The sequence below is a fragment of the Hibiscus syriacus genome, unplaced genomic scaffold (assembly GCF_006381635.1).
Source record: "Hibiscus syriacus cultivar Baekdansim isolate YM2019G1 unplaced genomic scaffold, ASM638163v2 tig00110356_pilon, whole genome shotgun sequence".
Taxonomy (NCBI): domain Eukaryota; kingdom Viridiplantae; phylum Streptophyta; class Magnoliopsida; order Malvales; family Malvaceae; genus Hibiscus; species Hibiscus syriacus.
Genome location: NW_024062700.1, coordinates 369,044 through 386,119, shown reverse-complemented (window position 1 = coordinate 386,119; position 17,076 = coordinate 369,044). Strand labels below are relative to the sequence as shown.

The following is a 17,076-nucleotide window of genomic DNA, read 5'->3' as shown; positions in this document are numbered from 1 at the left end:
AATTCTTATATTAATTTTATATTTATTAAAAACATATTTTTATTAAATAGGAGATAATTAATTAATCTAAGTCTTTAACGACGTGTGGTATTTAATTGTTAAATTGGGTGGCGTGAATTGTGAAATGCTATTGAAAATCCACACCGTTAATTTAACTATTTAGACTAAATTGTTTAGTATGTAATGATCAATTTGTGATTGTTTACCACGTTTCCAGCTTTTTCCCCTCTCCCACTTGAGATGTTGCGATGATTGTGGGCATCAGTTTTACTTTTCAATTTTATAGTCTTGTTAGGTATAATAATTTTATAATCTATTACTATTTACTTTACTAATTATCTTCATTCGAACATGTAGAGTTCAACGAATTTATAAATATTTTAATTAATTTTGTAGGTGGTCGATGGTCAGTGCTGAATTTTGGAGTGCCTATGTTGGTCTTTTATTGGCGTGGAACGTTGGGTTTAAACCCGTTGTTCTTGAAATCGATAGTTTAGAGGTGCTTCGGAAGGCTCTTATTCCTTGAGGTCGCACTTGTTTGAGCTTTGACAACGTTATTTGATTGTTAAGTTTCAACATGTTTTTCGTGATGGAAATAAGGTTGCCAACACTTTTATCTATATCAATTTCAAACATGTGCGTTCCATATCTAGTGAATTTTATTTTCTTTTATCATGTTATGTGCAATGTAACCAATCAAAGAGAGAATTTTAAGGACCACGTCTATAAAAAATCCAAACATAAAATAAAATAAAAAGAAAATTCAAAAGACACAATAATAGACGAAATCTTCTTTTAAATTCGACATCCATCATCCATAATGACCCAATAATTGTCAATAGTACTCCTCTGTATAATTTTGATTTTTTTTATTTTCTAATAAAATTAATTATTCCTATTTGCTAGAAAATCACCATTAGTTTCTTAAATATATTTAGCTAATATATGCTATTTACATCTTAGGGCACGTTTAAAGAGTTACGTGGAATTAGAGTTGGATGTAATTGAGTATTAGATATTTAAACAGTTATTATAATTTACGAATCTTGTTAAATTGAGTATTTAATTTTTAGGGTTTGTTTGAAAAGATGTCCTACAATTAGATTTGAATATAATTATGTGTAATTATATATGTATGTTGGAAGTGTTGGTAGCAACTCGATAAATTATATAACTTGTTCAATATTATTAATACGAAATATAAGTACACCATAATCACTAACTTCAGCTAGTCTACAAATACTACACACAACCAAAGCGTTGTTAAGCTTCACTTGTTTACTCTTGTATTTTTTTTCTCACACACATACTCATTAAAATTAAACTACAAGCATATATTTATAATGTGCTTAAACCGCCTCACCATCTTAATTGCTAAGCTTTGAATTTGCTGCTACCACCTAATTATCAAGTGTGTTGCCGACATATCTTTGTGGTTGAAGTTGCTTCCATTTAATCATCAAAAGCGCTGCCACGTTTTAAGCAATTTACTTTGTTAACCATTTACATAACTATTCGCCAACTCAATTCTTCTTAATTGTTAAGCACTCATTTTCAAGCTGCCACCTTATCAAGCTCTTTGCTGCCACATGTAGATACAGTTTGCCAAGTATTTGCAATTTGCCACATGCATGCTTGCAAACATTCTAGAAATCAAGTTTGATTTCTAACATTCACCTCACACTTGGTTTTTCTTTTCTGAACTTTTCTCCGCTTGTCATCTCCGATCAATTCTTCATTTGTTATGAGATCACTCTTCACAAGTAAAATAAAAAAGTGAAACATTATTTAATTCGTAATCATTGTACCTTTATGGAATTCTTCTCTCCCTCGTAGATATTCGAACATCTATGGAAGGTACTTCAGGATTTTTTTGTATGTTGCTACCACTGCTGCTATTGCTTGTTGATGGTGATGTAGTTGAATTTTGTTGAGGACCTTGATCATCATTTTGTTCATCTTGATTGATAAAATCATTATCATCTTTATCTTCATCAAAAAATAGTCATTCAGTTTTCTTATCTTCTCTACTCCATCTCCAATATTCTGCTTCATCGAACTCGACATCTCTTGAGATTATTACCTTCTTGATAAGAGGATTATAAAGTCTGTAACCTTTGCTTATTTCATCATAACCAATGAAAACACAATTTTATTCTCTATCATCAAGTTTCTTTCTTGTTTGTTCAGGAACATGTGCATATGTGATGTACCCAAAAATTTTGAGATGTCCAACTCCTAGTTTATGACCGTTCCATGTTTCATTTAAAGTCATGTGCTTCACATTCTTTATTGGACATCTGTTCAACAAATAAACTACACAACAAACAGCTTCTACCTAGAAATTTCTTGGTAAGTGCTTACCTTTTATCATACTTTTTGCCATATCAAGGATTGTTCGGTTCTTTCTTTCAGCAACTCCATTTTGTTAAGGCGTGTATCGAATTGTCAACTGATGTATGATTCCATGCTCTTTTTAAAAATCTTTAAATAAATCTGATGTATATTTGTCTCCTTTATCAAATATGAGTATCTTTAAATATTGTCCACTTTGCTTTTCTGCAATTGCTTTGAATTCTTTCAATTTCGTCAGTGCTTTTGATTTTTCTTTCAAGATATAAATCTAACTTTTTCAACTAAAATCATCAATAAAAGTTAGGTAGTACCTATTTCCACCAAGTGATGGTATGTCAAATGGACCAGCTATATCTGTGTGCACAATCTCCAAATGCCTCGCCAAGATTTGACAACTTCGAAACTTTGTCTATGTTATTTTCCTTTGATGCATGTCTCACATAATTGATTTGGAGGATTGATCTCTACCATTCCTTTTACCATATTTGCCTTTGATAACAACTTCAGGCCTGCATGCCCATGTCTTAAATGCCATAACTATGAATCATCTTTAATTGTCGTCTTTATGCACTTGACTTCTCCCGACTCGATGTCAATGGTAAATAGACAATTTTGAATCATGTCGACTTTGACAATTAATTCCCCTTCTTTATTTTTGATGGCAAGGGAGCGATTCTTCATCTCCACTTCGTATCATTTTTCTAGGAGTTGATCGAGGCTGATAATATTACTTTTCAAAGTAGGTACATAATATACATTAGAGATTTTCCTTGACTTCAATTTCTAATATATACCATTTGTTTAAGTTCCTTACAATATCAGTTTATAATTTATTATTGTTATTACTACATGTTAACGTGTGTTTATTATATATATTTATAACACATTTTTTGAACTTTAGTTATTTATTTTATTGGTAATTCTATCATTGAATACTTAATAATTGTAAAAATAATTTGTAATTATAATTAAATTTATTTTATTTTTATTGGTAATTATAATTACATTTTTTTAACTTTAGTTATTTGTTTTATTGGTAATTCTATCATTGAATATTTGAATAATTGTAAAAATAATTTGTAGTTATTTATAAAATTAAATTTATATTTTTGTAATTATAATTTGTACAACTTGATATGACGGGAGGAATTGAGTTGTAATTATAATGTGATTTCTAATATGTTTAGTTAATTAGAATTTCCAATAACTATCTTTATATGGAATTAAATAATAGTGATCAAACACACTCGTAGAAAGAGTGACAAGAGTAAGTGTAATTGTATATAGATATATGAAAAAGTTTAAATCCAATCTCAATTATATCTAGAGGAGAAGGGAAGGAAGGAGTGTGTTCTTAGTAGGTCTAGAATCCATAACCTAAGGAAATATGAGAGAACAAGACAAAATTGCTCACGTAGGGCAGTGTAAAAAATTATCGCCTCATATAAGGTCTCGTAAGATTTATTTTCTGGTTTAGTGTGAATGCTACAGTGTTCGTCGAAAGACGTCAGGAACACAATGCATCTTCCGAAAGATGCGGCGACCACAATGTGTCTTCTACTTTGTTCCTATGGTAATCTTGACATTCCAACTGCAAGAAAAATGGGGAAGATGCATTGTATTCCCGATGTCTTCCCAACACTAGCAATCACACCATCTCAAGAAATAATTTCAACAAAACCCTATTCGAGCCTTTTATTTTTTCCAACACCCCATGCAATTATAATTATATTTTTCAGTCTCATAATTAATATTATTTTAAAAATTAATCGTATGTAGTTGTGTAATTATAATTAGTACTATCAAACATAGCATAAAAAATTTATAATGTAATTACACCATGTAAGGCCAAACATATCTAGAGAATTATAATTTTTTTGTAATTTTAAGTTATTAGGATAATATTTACATTTTCATTCAATTATATTGAGATGTTCAAACACGCTACACATGTCATGTTTAGTAGTATAAATTTTAGTGATATAGATATATAAGTTAAAATTTTAAAATAATATGTAAGAGTCATTTTATTCTTTTTTATATTAGTAGTTTCGGTGTTGATCGATGACAGTAGATTTTTTTTATATTTTTCTTTATTTTCTTTTATCATATTTTTCCTTCTTTTTTTTAATAACTATATATTTATGTCACGCCTTTCTCTATATTTTGATATATTTTAAATATTTTTTATCAATCATTTTGTCATTTTTTCGTTTATCATTTTCTTACAGTTTGATTTGATATTAACTCGATTGATCAAGATGATGTTTATTTGTATTATTGGAATGTTTCTTACATTGATCGTCCCTAATTTATGATTTTAAGTAGTTTAATCTCTTTTTGGTGTTCATTTATCAATACAATTAGATATGTTCGTAACTATATTTTGCTTGAGTTTTTTAGTTGGATTTTTAACATTTTTCTTGTATGGTCTTTGTATGATTTTAAATGACTAATTTCTTGTGTTGTTGGCAGTTTCTTGGAGAGTGGTTCGTGTACGGCTAAACTGTTGCTCTAAAAGTTATTCCCACTTTTCACATTCCATTTTCATGTACGTGGGATATGGCAAGCAGTTTTGGGGTGGTTTTCTATATAAAAAACCACTATAAATACTTGTACCCAAAAGGTCCATAAGTACAAAAATCAATTCATTCCAAATAACTTTATTTGAGAGCACTAGGAAATCTATTTCATCTGAGTAGTGTTTTGAGTGCTTAAAAGACCTTTGGTGTGCTCAGAAGATCTTTGACGGTTCGAGTTTTGTGCAACAAAATTTGATGTGCTTAACAGTGGTTCGTGGTAGTTCATGGTGGTCGATGGTAATGCAATCAATTCTCGAGTTCAACATACGGTGTATGTAATGGCTGAAGGTATTTATAATTGATCCTTTCCGCTGTGTTAATTATGTGTTTAATTTACGGTGTATGCATACGGTATATGCAATGGCTAAAGGTATTTATAATCAATTCCCGAGTTCAACATACGGTGTAGTGCCTAACTTTTAATTCATTTGGGTCATCTCATATGAAATTTGAGCCTACTTTTGGATTTGGGCCCTCTCCCTAACTTTTTTAAATTAATAATACTTTTGTTAAACAATATTAGTCCAAATAAATTTTTTATTTTTATTTTTCATTAAGTGGAGCATATCAAATCTAATGGTAGAACAAAGGGAAATATTAGCTGAAGGGACAGTTTTGTCTATTTGCGATATTTTTTTGGGTAAACTATGCGAATAGTCCTCTTTATTTTTCGATCTAATTAACTTTGGACACCAATTTAAAAAGTAAGAGTACATGGTTCTAAATGTTATTGATTCTTTCGATTTTAATCCTCATTAACTCTCGTTCAATTTTAGTCCCTCGGTTATGTCACATATTCGTTAAGGGTTAAGGCAGAGGGACTTAAATTGAATGGACCGATAATGTTAGAGATTATTTACCCTTAATTTTAAAATTAGTCCTATTCGCATATTTTACCCTTTATTTTACTTATTAATGAAAAAGAATTTGGGTGCGAGTAGGAAACTTGTTTGGAGGAGTTGGCTGGCCCAGGTTGTCACTTATATTTTACTCTGTCCTTTACTTCTACTTAATATTTGTACTTAATTCAGTTATGAGATACCAATATTTTTGTTCAATTTGCATAAATTTACGTGTATGATATATCCATGATTAAGTTAATCAAATTAGATTCTATAGTTTTAAAATACAAATTAAATGAAAAAGGAAAACAAAAACAAAGAAAACACAATTAATTTACTTCAGTGATTAAAGAAATTGATATTGTTATTAGAAATTACGGATTTAAGCATTAATAACTGCTGTAGGTAATTGAAATTAAATATTCATTGAAAAATGATTGATAGTATTATAGATAAGTGATTTAAAAGAAAACAAACAAGAATATATCTAGGTTACTAAGTCAAAGCAAATTCTTGATTTATCATTGGTGGGTGAGTCTCATCGAATTACGTTCCGGGGAGGATGTAACTTACTATATCTTTGTGTGTCAACGATTTTCTCTTTTCTCAATTTCTGCTTATTTTTTTTCAACAGTTTCTCACATTCTCTACTTTCCATAACTCTTCTTCTATTTTTCACCCTTTCCCTTAAATGCTGCCCCCTTCTGTCTTCCTTTATTTATTGCTTTCATTTGCTTTTCATAGACTAACTCTTCACTTCATACTGTCAAACCCATTGCTAAGTGCTAACATTCTCTCTTTTTTCTGACTTTTTTTCTTCTTCTTCTGTGTGTTCTTAATTTGGTCTTTGGTTTCTAAGAGGGAAACCCATTTTTCTTTCTCCTTCTGTCTCTCCCCAAAACCGTTTAGTTTTGTGTGTGTGTGTGTGTTATAATGGGAATCCGTCCTTAGGGTATTTTTTTTTGGGTAGGGTTTTGGGTTTTCTGGGTAGGTGTTAGGGGTGTGAATTTTGCAGGGCAGTTATGGTGAGGAAGCATGGATGGCAACTACCTGCTCACACCTTTCAGGTAATGTCCCTTTTTCTTTTGTTTTTCATGCATGTTTCGACAAGAAAATGTTCTAAATTTATGTTGGATCCATGTTTTCTCTGTGGGGATTAGCTGTTTGCTGCTTAATTTTGTGTGAATAGCATTGACTTTCTTCGATTTGATGGATTAGCGTGGCTCATTGTACGTTTTCTGCTGTGTTTGTTTCTAAGCTCTGTGCAGTACCATAGCTTTGAATTAATACATTGATGCTGTGAGAGTTCGTTTTTCTATGAATTAATTCTAGGTTCTTTTAATTCAGTAGGGTTGCGTTGGATTTTAGTAATGTTTCGGTTATTAACTGTCTGGATGAGGAAAGATTCTGGATTCCACAGTTCCGGTTTGTTCACTAGAATTGCTTATGGTCTTCAGTTAGAGAAGGAAAGGAGGAATGAATCTTATTTTCCTTTTCATACCAGAGAAGCCATCTGCGTAATCAAGTGATGGTGCTAGCTAGAGTTGATAGTCTAAGTATATACGGCACGACCGCACGAATAGTTTTTTTGTCTGAGGGTGTTATGTTTCTGTGTTTTCTCACAGTAGTTTATTAAGAACACTATCTTTAAGTGGGTTGTGGTTGGACTCAAATGTGGTTGGACTCCCAAATGATTCCCGACTTTGTCTCACTTCTTGCAGCTCCTTTAAATCTGTCTCCGAATGTTAACTGGATGAAAGCAGCCATCTTTATATTAGGCATACTTCATTCAATGGATTAGGAAACCATAGGAAAGGAAGCTATGTACAGAACCTGGAGCCTGATTGTAATTTATTCTGAACGTTATCTCTCAGCCTGATCTGGAAGGATGAGAATGAGATTCAATCCGTGTTTGATTCTCAAACTAGTCCTACTTTCTGCCAGTTACTTTCGGCTTGCACCACTTGTTTCCTAAACAAGTTTCTGATATGGGTACACTTAAATGGTTTTATCCAACTATCCTGATCAGTGTAAGAAGAAGACAAATTAAGGCACATGTTTGGTAAAACAAGTGGCAGTGTTCTAGAGGTTCAGAGATACACATGTTTCTAACATAGTTATTCGGGGGAGGGTTCATTGTTATATAACATCTTTTTGGAGGTAGTGAAGCATTTGTTTGATCCTAATCCATGTATCTGGCCAGTATGGTACTTGATTATCAACAACATGCTTCTCGGCTGTGTTCATTTATTGGGTTTTGAACTATGCATCTAGTTTACACTTTATCTTAACGTCAAGCCTAAATTTCAAAGATAGGTCAACCTCCTCTTTAGAGGAACCTCAACTAAGAAAAATGTGATAGACTAAAACTGATACCAGGCAAAGCATGGGAAGCATTGGTTTGAGATGATCTGTGCTTTAAGTTTCTTCAATGAGTCAAATCTGTTGAGTATTGAAATTATTAGTGAATATTTTTTAAGATAAATATGTCTGAGATGTTCTGCTTTATTATGGTGTCTATTTTCAAATATAATACAAACTATAACTTAGGCTAGAGATCTCCTCCTTCTAACCTTCCTTCCCCCCTTAATTTTCTCTTTAAGGAGAAAAATCAAGTAACATTTCCAGCTATAGAACCTGGAAAGAGTAAAAGACATTTCAAAGTGGTTCTCCAGCATTGTCATTGTCTTTTTTGTGATTAACTTTGTGTTGCACGCACATGCAAATGGCACCTATCAATAACTCTTTCAGATTACTTACGTATGATTATATTTCCTTGATATTGATCTTAAACTCTTTATTTTGATTTTTTTTATAGGTTGTTGCAAGTACTGTATTCTGCTTGTTAGTGGTTGCATTTTATGCTTTCTTCGCTCCTTTCCTTGGAGGGCGCATCTGGGAATATGCTCTGGTTGCAGCTTACTCACTCGTGGTATGCGAATTCATTTATTTTATTTATCTATACTAGGGCTACAAAAAATCCTTTATTATACTTTTTTTTTGTATGAAAGATATACTAGATTACAAATCTAGGACATTTCCAATACCTGCTACAGATTTAGAGCAAATAATTTTGGTGAAAAAAGATTTTTCCTTTTTTAATTTGCTTAATGCAATACAAGCATGACCACTAAGTCCTATGTCACTACCATTCTTTTGATTGCTATGCAGGCACTCCTTGTTTTTATACTTTATGTTCGGTGCACTGCAATTAACCCAGCTGATCCTGGCATCATGTCAAAATTTAATGGTGGATCAAACAAATTTGAAAACCATGGGTTGTCAGTGAAGGATTTACCCAGAAAGAATGATGATGTTGGCAGTGGGCTGCATTCATCACCATCAACCGTTTCCAGAAGTTCCAGGGCAGCACCGAACTCAAGTATGAAAGGTTCAGTGGGAGATCCTGAAAATATAGATTCTTCAACACAGTATGCAAGCAGGAAATCTTGTTTCATTGGAGGAATCTTTTGTGATTTATTTGTTCATGAAGATTGTCGCAAGCGAACCACCTGCTGAGCAAGGCAATGAAGATGCTTTGTTCTGCACATTGTGCAATGCCGAGGTATTTTGGAACCTATTTGGCTACCCCTTTTATCATATTATATTAGCTTTAAGTTTTACCATCTTTTTGTAATTTTATGTCCATGGTGTGCTTAACATTCTCCACAATAAATTTGTAAACTTGCTTTTATCTTGTTCTTCATGCAATTGGGGTGGAGTGGGAGTGGGAGTAGGGTAACCTTCTTGAGTCAGAATTAATGTTGCCAGAGATCAAATAAAGGGAAATATGCACTACATTTTCATTAGCATGTTCATGGTGCCTCGGTACCTCTAGTCCGCTATTTTCTACTATTTTTTCTTCACTACTCTCTTGCATTTTCACATGACATGCTTAGCACCAATCTTATCATCCACTACAAGTCCACGTGACTACAGGCTGTTACTTCTATCTGCTTCTGTCAATGCTACTGCCAGATGTATTGTAAGGAAATAGTGAAAATAGAGCTGATTGCAAAAAACTGAACATCTTAGACCAAATATTTGGATTCCAACAATCAAGACAAAAAAAAACATATAGAAAGGTATTGGTCCATTAGTTTTTTTTTCATTGATTAAAATCTTTTCTTTTTAACTAAATCAAGCCTTGACAGTTTTTGTGGGGGCTGGGGTGTTGATCAATGGAACACTTGATTGTTATATTCAAACATTTTGCTGATCAGGAATTGAAAGGTTGGCAATATCTTAAAATGGTGCATGGCTTTCTTTCTAACTCATGAATGATTTCCACGTGCAGGTGCGCAAGTTTAGTAAACATTGTAGAAGTGATAAATGTGTAGATGGTTTTGATCATCACTGCCGGGTAAATATTTTTCATGTTGCTTCAAGTGTTCTTTATGGTCATAATTGTAATAGAACACCTTTCAACTTATATAGTATTGACATAATCTGGTTATTTGTTTGTGGAAATAATCTTCATCTCATATGTGACTGCAGTGGCTAAACAATTGTGTAGGACAACAAAATTATTCACATTCATCTCTCTCATGGCCATCAGTAGTGTTTGGGTATGCTTTTTAGTCAATTGCTTTTTATATGAAAATCATATTGCCCAGATTCTGATGATGCTTCTCTCTTCGTGGTTCAGCTAGTTATGGAAGCTGGTGTCGGTATTGCTGTCTTAGTTAGCTGCTTTGTTAACAAGAAGGGTATGGAGACTGAGATTATTGATAGGCTTGGAAATGGTTTTTCTCGTGCTCCATTTGCAACAGTAGTGGTACACCCCTTAGCAAACACTTTGAAGTTGATATGAAACTTCTGATTTTTTATGCTCGTAAGTATTTGAGTTTGATCCAAAATTTTGTAGGCGGTATGTACTGCAGTTTCTTTCCTGGCTTGTGTACCACTGGGTGAACTTTTCTTCTTCCACATTATACTAATCAGAAAGGTAAGTCTCCTAGAAATGAGCCATTACTGTTGTTTTTGCAGTGCACTAGTTTCTGGTTATAAGATGTCAAATTTTGAAGACATTCACATTTATAGCCAGAGTCGTAGTTTTTGAAATTTGTACATTTTAGTACCTGGATTTAATGATATAAGGTAAATAGAGTTATCTTATTGGGAAGACAGTATGGCAGTTTTAAAATTTGCATGGAATCAGGGTATTACAACCTACGAATATGTTGTGGCAATGAGAGCAATGAGTGAAGCCCCTGCTGGAGCATCCGTGGATGAGGAAATGCCGAATGTGATGTATTCTCCATCTGGATCAGCTACAACCAGCATGAGCGGTGGAAGTTCTCTTGGCCTTCAGTACAAGGGAGCATGGTGTACCCCTCCTAGAGTTTTTGTGGATTATCAGGTACTTCCATTTAAATGTTTGCTATATTTGTTTTGTTTGTATGAAACCCATAAAGTAACGCAATCTAACAGTAGAGAACATTTAAGTTATTCTTAGGGTTGCTGGACAATGGACATGATTCAAATTACTGAAATCTGAAAATTTTAGACCTCAAGTATTTATGAGTTTAGAGCTAGGCTGTATATATGAATACAACATGGAAGGTTCTATGGCACTGCAGTCGTAAAAAGTTGCTTAAATTTGTTCATGTGATAAGTTCTATGATGCCTTTTTCATTATAATTAATTTGAGCCTACCTTCAAGGAAGTAGATTCATCCTACTTTTGGAGTTGTGTGTCTGTCGCCTTTTGCGTCTATGTTCTCCCATTGATATGTATTTTTTAGTATAATACGGATGAGTTAAAACCTCTGTTGGATATGGCTACATCAGGATGAAGTAGTGCCCCATTTGGAGCCTGGAATGCTCCCATCCACTGTTGACCCAGATGCAGCTGGTTTTGCAGAAAGAGGGAACAAGGGACCCAAAAGGCCTGTCCGTATTAGTGCGTGGAAGCTGGCCAAGTTAGATTCTACTGATGCCATGAGGGCAGCAGCCAGAGCAAGAGCATCTTCTTCTGTTCTACGGCCTGTTAATAACCATCGTATGGGAGATCCTGATCTTAGTTCCAGTGGAAACCTGAGCATTAGAAGTAGTATTAGCACAGATACAGGTGCAAATAAAGAGATAAAGAATGATCAACGATTATCGCCACTAGGAAACTCTTTTGCGCCGAGTCAAGGTAGCCGTGATGAGTATGAAACAGGAACTCAGAGTGTAAGTAGCTTCAGCAGTCCAAGCCACATTCATGAGTCGGTCACGCTTAGCCCACTATCTCAACCTCAAGGTGATCGTACCTTTATGTCTAACGCTCAATTACCTGCTACCAACAATCCCATCAGGCCTGGCCCGTCTGCTTCTGATGAAAGGGTAATGCACAAGAGTGGGACTGTTGATCCATTGTTGCTTTCTGCTCCTGCCGCTTCCCTTCTTAGAGATGTCAAAAGGACTTCGGTTGTATGGGATCAAGAAGCTGGTAGGTATTTATCTGTCCCTGTCACTGCCACTGATGCTCGGAATAGGTCATCCATGCAAATAGGTTTGCCAAATTCTAGTGGAGAAACTAGCACGCAGGCTAGAAGGGCAGTTTTTCCACCGCATGAGTCATCTTTGGCTGCAAGGGGTCCGGCACAACAGGCAGAGAAGCTATTGTATACAGGAGACTATTTTCTTTGGTGGCCCACTTTTGAGTGTTCCGGTTAGAGATAGTATGAGAAATGATAAGGGTTTGGGTTCAAGGGAAGCTCAAGAAAATGTTGGTCTGAACTTGCCTCGAGAGTCTATATTCAAAAGGGACTCAGTCCCGAACCAACTTCCTGTGTTTGTTCCCAGGAGGCTTTGAAAACAACTCCGCCGCATCTGGTTCTGGTTTCAAGTAGTCCTAACAAAGTTTCTGCACATTTCCCCCTCAAATCATCAAGATTAGTGTGAAAGGACAACAGAGATCCAAGAAACCTCCCGGACGAGATGCTTGTACGCTGGAACCTTGAAGTTTTGAGATTTTGCAAACTAGATTATTGCATGGTTCAAGTGGTCTCTTCTCAAATGATTCAAACGATTCATCTCTGAAAAAGCTTGAAAACTTAAAATTTCCATAAGATTATGTAATTTCTGTTGGATATTGTACTGCTGCTTGTAAGATAATTTTTAAGATTTACGGTTGATGGATAGAAACATTTGTTAACATTACTGCTCTTTATGATTATGCTTCAATCTCAGAACATTGTCAATGGAGGCACTCAAACCAGGCCTACAGGAAAGCAAGGTATATTATTCAAGAGAAAAACATTGGGATTTTGTAATTTTTGTTTGCAATTAACAACAATGCAGAATCATTTTTAAAATCAATGGGGACAATAATCCTTTCTGCAAAAACAAAAATTAAAGCTGATCTATTTTCTTCCAAAATTTTTGCAAGAGAACAATTGTGGTTGAACCTATCTGTACATATGAACCAAAGTTAGTGATCAAAATTGGATGACAATGATAGAAACCTGTAAAAATGAAAGGGGTAAGGAGAATCTCAACCATTGCCTGATTAATCTGTCAAAAGTTCATCACAGACGAGCTGAGGTTGAGCAAAGGCTCCAATGCACTAGGAGCAAACTTTCGCGCAAAGAGATAACACATGGATGTTTGCTCGTCGTTATATGCACAAAGTGTCCCGTTATTCCTTATAGCTTGTATAAAACCCTCTGTGACACTAACTCCCTCGTGCATTGCTGGATGAGGGCCTCCCATTGACCAGTCGACCCAAGTCACAGTCCGGTTTGCATTCATTGATCCATGGAACATATTCAAGAAAGTTGGAATGTAATGCTCATCTGGATAGCAAGCAGGCTTACAATACTTCTTGAAAAGGTTGTAGTACTTGGTGTCTGAGACAATGTACGAGGCAACTGAACGTTGCATCTCAAACCATTGTGATCCTTTTCGCCATTGATAGAGCTTAATGTGGGGAAGCATCTTGCGGTTGTAGCGACCGCGACCGTAGCGGGTGGGATCATCGTATGACTCAACAAAACTGTAGCTAGAACCGATGAAATACTTGTAGACAGTTGGGAAGTTATAGAGTGGGATGCAGCTCTCAGAAAGAAGAACAAATCGCTCGTTTGAGAAGTCAAGCAGTGCATTGGCTAGTAGCCGCCTCTCTGCATCAGCCAGTGAAACAGTCCCCCATTCCACACGCTGAACAAATGAAAATAGGCACGTGAAATAAATAAATAAATAAATACATACATACATACATATATATATATATATGTGTGTGTATGGATATACTTGATCAGAAATGACAAAGTTAATGTATTTCAGAAAGAAAGAAAAATTCATGCTAAATGTGGTTTTACTGGTCCCAAGTGCTTAAACCAATTTAACCATTGATTTGTTAAGACCTAAAAGCAGAATTTCCCACTTATCTCTCTCTCTCTCTCTCTCTCTCTTACTATTACTACTACTATTACTAGAGGAAACAATAAAGTGACTTTAGCAAGAATATGGCAAAAAACAGTAGTTCCAAAATATTAATAATAATAATGAAGATGGGGGAAAAACAGAGGCAACCGAACAGAAGAAAGTGGACCAAAGAAGAGAATAACACAGGTTAAGAGGCAATCATATCATATGTCATTTGTCAGTGCAGGTAACGTTCCAGAGGACAGCTATTTATACCTTCCTTGATGACAATCGGGGAGCAATAAAATCATAACGAGTGTTGATGTCACATTCTTAACCAGAGGAATAAGAACTATGTCATTCTACATTGATTCTCACTATTTTCTTATGCATCACCATGGCTAACGAAATTAAGAAGGATGAGCTTCTGCAATTAAAGGATTGAATAGGATTGAGCTGAGAAGATGGATATAAGATTAAAAAAAACAAAAAGGTGTGAAGTGGAAAATAGGATAGTGAATTTAAAAAAAAAATTAAATGCCATGAACATCAAGAATAAGAAGGATTTTTATTGGTTCATGACAAAAGTTTAAAGAATTTGATAGACTTTATGCTAGAAGGTTTGAAGCTGGAAGTCCTGAGATCTAAAACCTCTTTATGGATAGTGGTGGAAGAGAGACAAAACTCATTATTTATACAGATGCCACGGCAGATTTCATTAGGCCAGTAAACGAACCGAACGTTCAGCAAATAGTTTGTGAACTGCTCGGTGGAAAGTTCATTTATTTATTAAACGAACGAACATGAATAAGATTTTCTGTTTGTTTAGTTAAATAAACGAACACGAACAAACGGTAAGTTCGATCATTTACGTTCATGAACATTCGATAATCCGTTCGTTTATGTTCGGTAATTTGTTCGTTTACATTCAGTATGCATTAGTTTATGTTCGTTAATTTAATTAAATTTATATTTATGTTCGTTTACTTATATTCTTTTAAGAATTTTTAATTGATTTAAAAGAAAGTTACATTTTATGTTTGTTCGTTTACGTTCGTTTGTTCATTTGCATTCGTTTGTTCGTTTAAACGAACGAACATAAACAAATACGAACAAGCTAAATTCCTTGACGAACGAACACGAACAAGAAATTCAATTTGTTTAGTTGTTCGTGTTCATTCGTTTATTAGGTTAAAATTAAGCAAATGAACATAAACATACCCTCATTCGTGTTCGTTTACAGGCGTAGATTTCAGCATCGAAACTCTTAAAATGACTCTGGAGGAATTGTAATAAACAATCATCTGAATATAAAATGGAAAAAATGGTTTCTAAATCTTCTACTTGGAAAATCTAGGAAAGGAATAGCACATGTATATTGCAATATTTCTCCCCAAGAATACAAACACCTCATAAAATATGTGAATGAACGGCTTTATAATTCTTACATCTCTTTCCAACTTTATCATGCATGGCATTTAACCATTGTTTACAGTTCAACAACACTCCAAAAAGCATCAAAACTCCATCTAATCCCAAACAACTTACATCTTACTAACAACAATAACTGAATCCCTTAGACCCTAATGTTCTCTAACAATATTGAATTGTCTCTACAATGTAAATAGCATATCGAGCGGAGTTGCATCCAAGTTTCATATTCACAAAATGACCATTTCCCTAAGTTTCAATGAAGCACAAGTAGAGTTTTTTGAACAGAAAATGTTTACCGAAAATTTCAAGCATCCATCAGCCAATGTCATAATTAGTACAAAAAAATATAAAACCCTCAAATCTAACATGAATCGGTGTTCGATAAACATTGAAATGGTACCTGACTAGGGATCTGTCTCCCATGGAAAGGAGAGTCTATGGAGGCATTGAGGTAATAATCGGGAGGAGTATGGAGATAAATGGAGAAATACTTATCATGGTCCTTAAAGAACCTCTCCCACAAAGGCATGAAAGGCAAAGGCCCTCTAGTGATAAACATGAAGGCCACCTTTGGCAGTCTGGGAAACGGGTACACTTTTTTGTAAGGCGTCAATGAAGCTCTCCAGAACAACTCATCATCAGATAGTTTATGAGTCAAATTCGTTGGATGAAGGAAGGCATCCATGGAAAGACAGTTCGGTTCTGGACATGGAGCTCGAGATTGACTGCAATTGGCTTTGCTGCTGGAGACTTGAAAAGAAGTGACCGTCGAAGTCGAGAACAGCTGCGCTTGGGGAGAGAAATAGGTGTTTATGTGAGCGCTGGTGGCTAATCCGATGATAATCCCGGCGACGAAAACCACCAGAAACGAGAGAATCTGAACCAATTTCAGCAAGCCACTGTACTTCTCGGCATCTTCTTTATCTCCTCTGCTTCTCACCATGCTTTCTTCTGATTTTCCCTTTCCCAAACAGGCAATTCCACAAACAGATTTGACCCTTTTCTTCTTCTTCCTTCAACAACGCAAACCAATTCAAAACAAAGGAGATCACGATCAAGATCGCGATCAATCCAAATACCAAAATATTTCACAAGCAATAAATGAACGAATCGACTCGCTTTGAATTAGCAGGTCCAAAGATCCACTAATTTTCAATACCCTGAATATTGTTTTCAAAGTTCCATGATTCTTTGGTACGACCCAGGGGGAGGAGACTACGGATGTTTTCCTACTTTGATTTTTGATTTCTGCTGTTGACAGAAAGCAACTGGGCTAATAGCCCAACCAATTAAAAACATTAATTAATTATGAAAAAGACAAATAGTACTCAAAATGTTTTTTTCCGGTATTTAACGCCGCGTATTGGCATTAGCATATTACATTCAAAAGCGGATGATGGCATTGCCCAGTGAAGTCCAACAGGATTGCTGTATCAGCATGTTCTTTTTTTCTGTCTTGGATTGGGAAATTTCAACATTGTTCGTCTTCTTCATCCTCTATTTCTTCAA

At 34.7% G+C, this 17,076-nt stretch overlaps 1 protein-coding gene and 1 pseudogene across 1 annotated transcript; one reads left to right on the top strand and one right to left on the bottom strand.

The window, feature by feature from the left end:
- The first annotated feature begins 6,584 nt into the window (after window positions 1-6,584).
- On the top strand, window positions 6,585-12,618 carry LOC120120961 (annotated as a pseudogene).
- A 26-nt stretch (window positions 12,619-12,644) lies between these two features.
- Window positions 12,645-16,793, bottom strand: LOC120120962 (glycosyltransferase BC10-like). The gene is made up of 2 exons (XM_039140449.1): window positions 15,968-16,793; window positions 12,645-13,926 (listed from the first exon to the last, which is right to left on the bottom strand). The coding sequence occupies exons 1-2, from the start codon at window positions 16,508-16,510 to the stop codon at window positions 13,285-13,287; spliced, it is 1,185 nt and encodes a 394-aa protein (XP_038996380.1). The 5' UTR covers window positions 16,511-16,793; the 3' UTR covers window positions 12,645-13,284.
- Window positions 16,794-17,076: the final 283 nt, after the last annotated feature.

Coding starts and splice junctions, on each gene's coding strand:
- LOC120120962 (XM_039140449.1), bottom strand. CDS start 16,510: ATGGTGAGAAGCAGAGGAGATAAAGAAGATGCCGAGAAGTACAGTGGC. Junction 13,927..15,967: donor GGAGACAGATCCCTAGTCAG/GTACCATTTCAA, acceptor TCATTTGTTCAG/CGTGTGGAATGGGGGACTGT.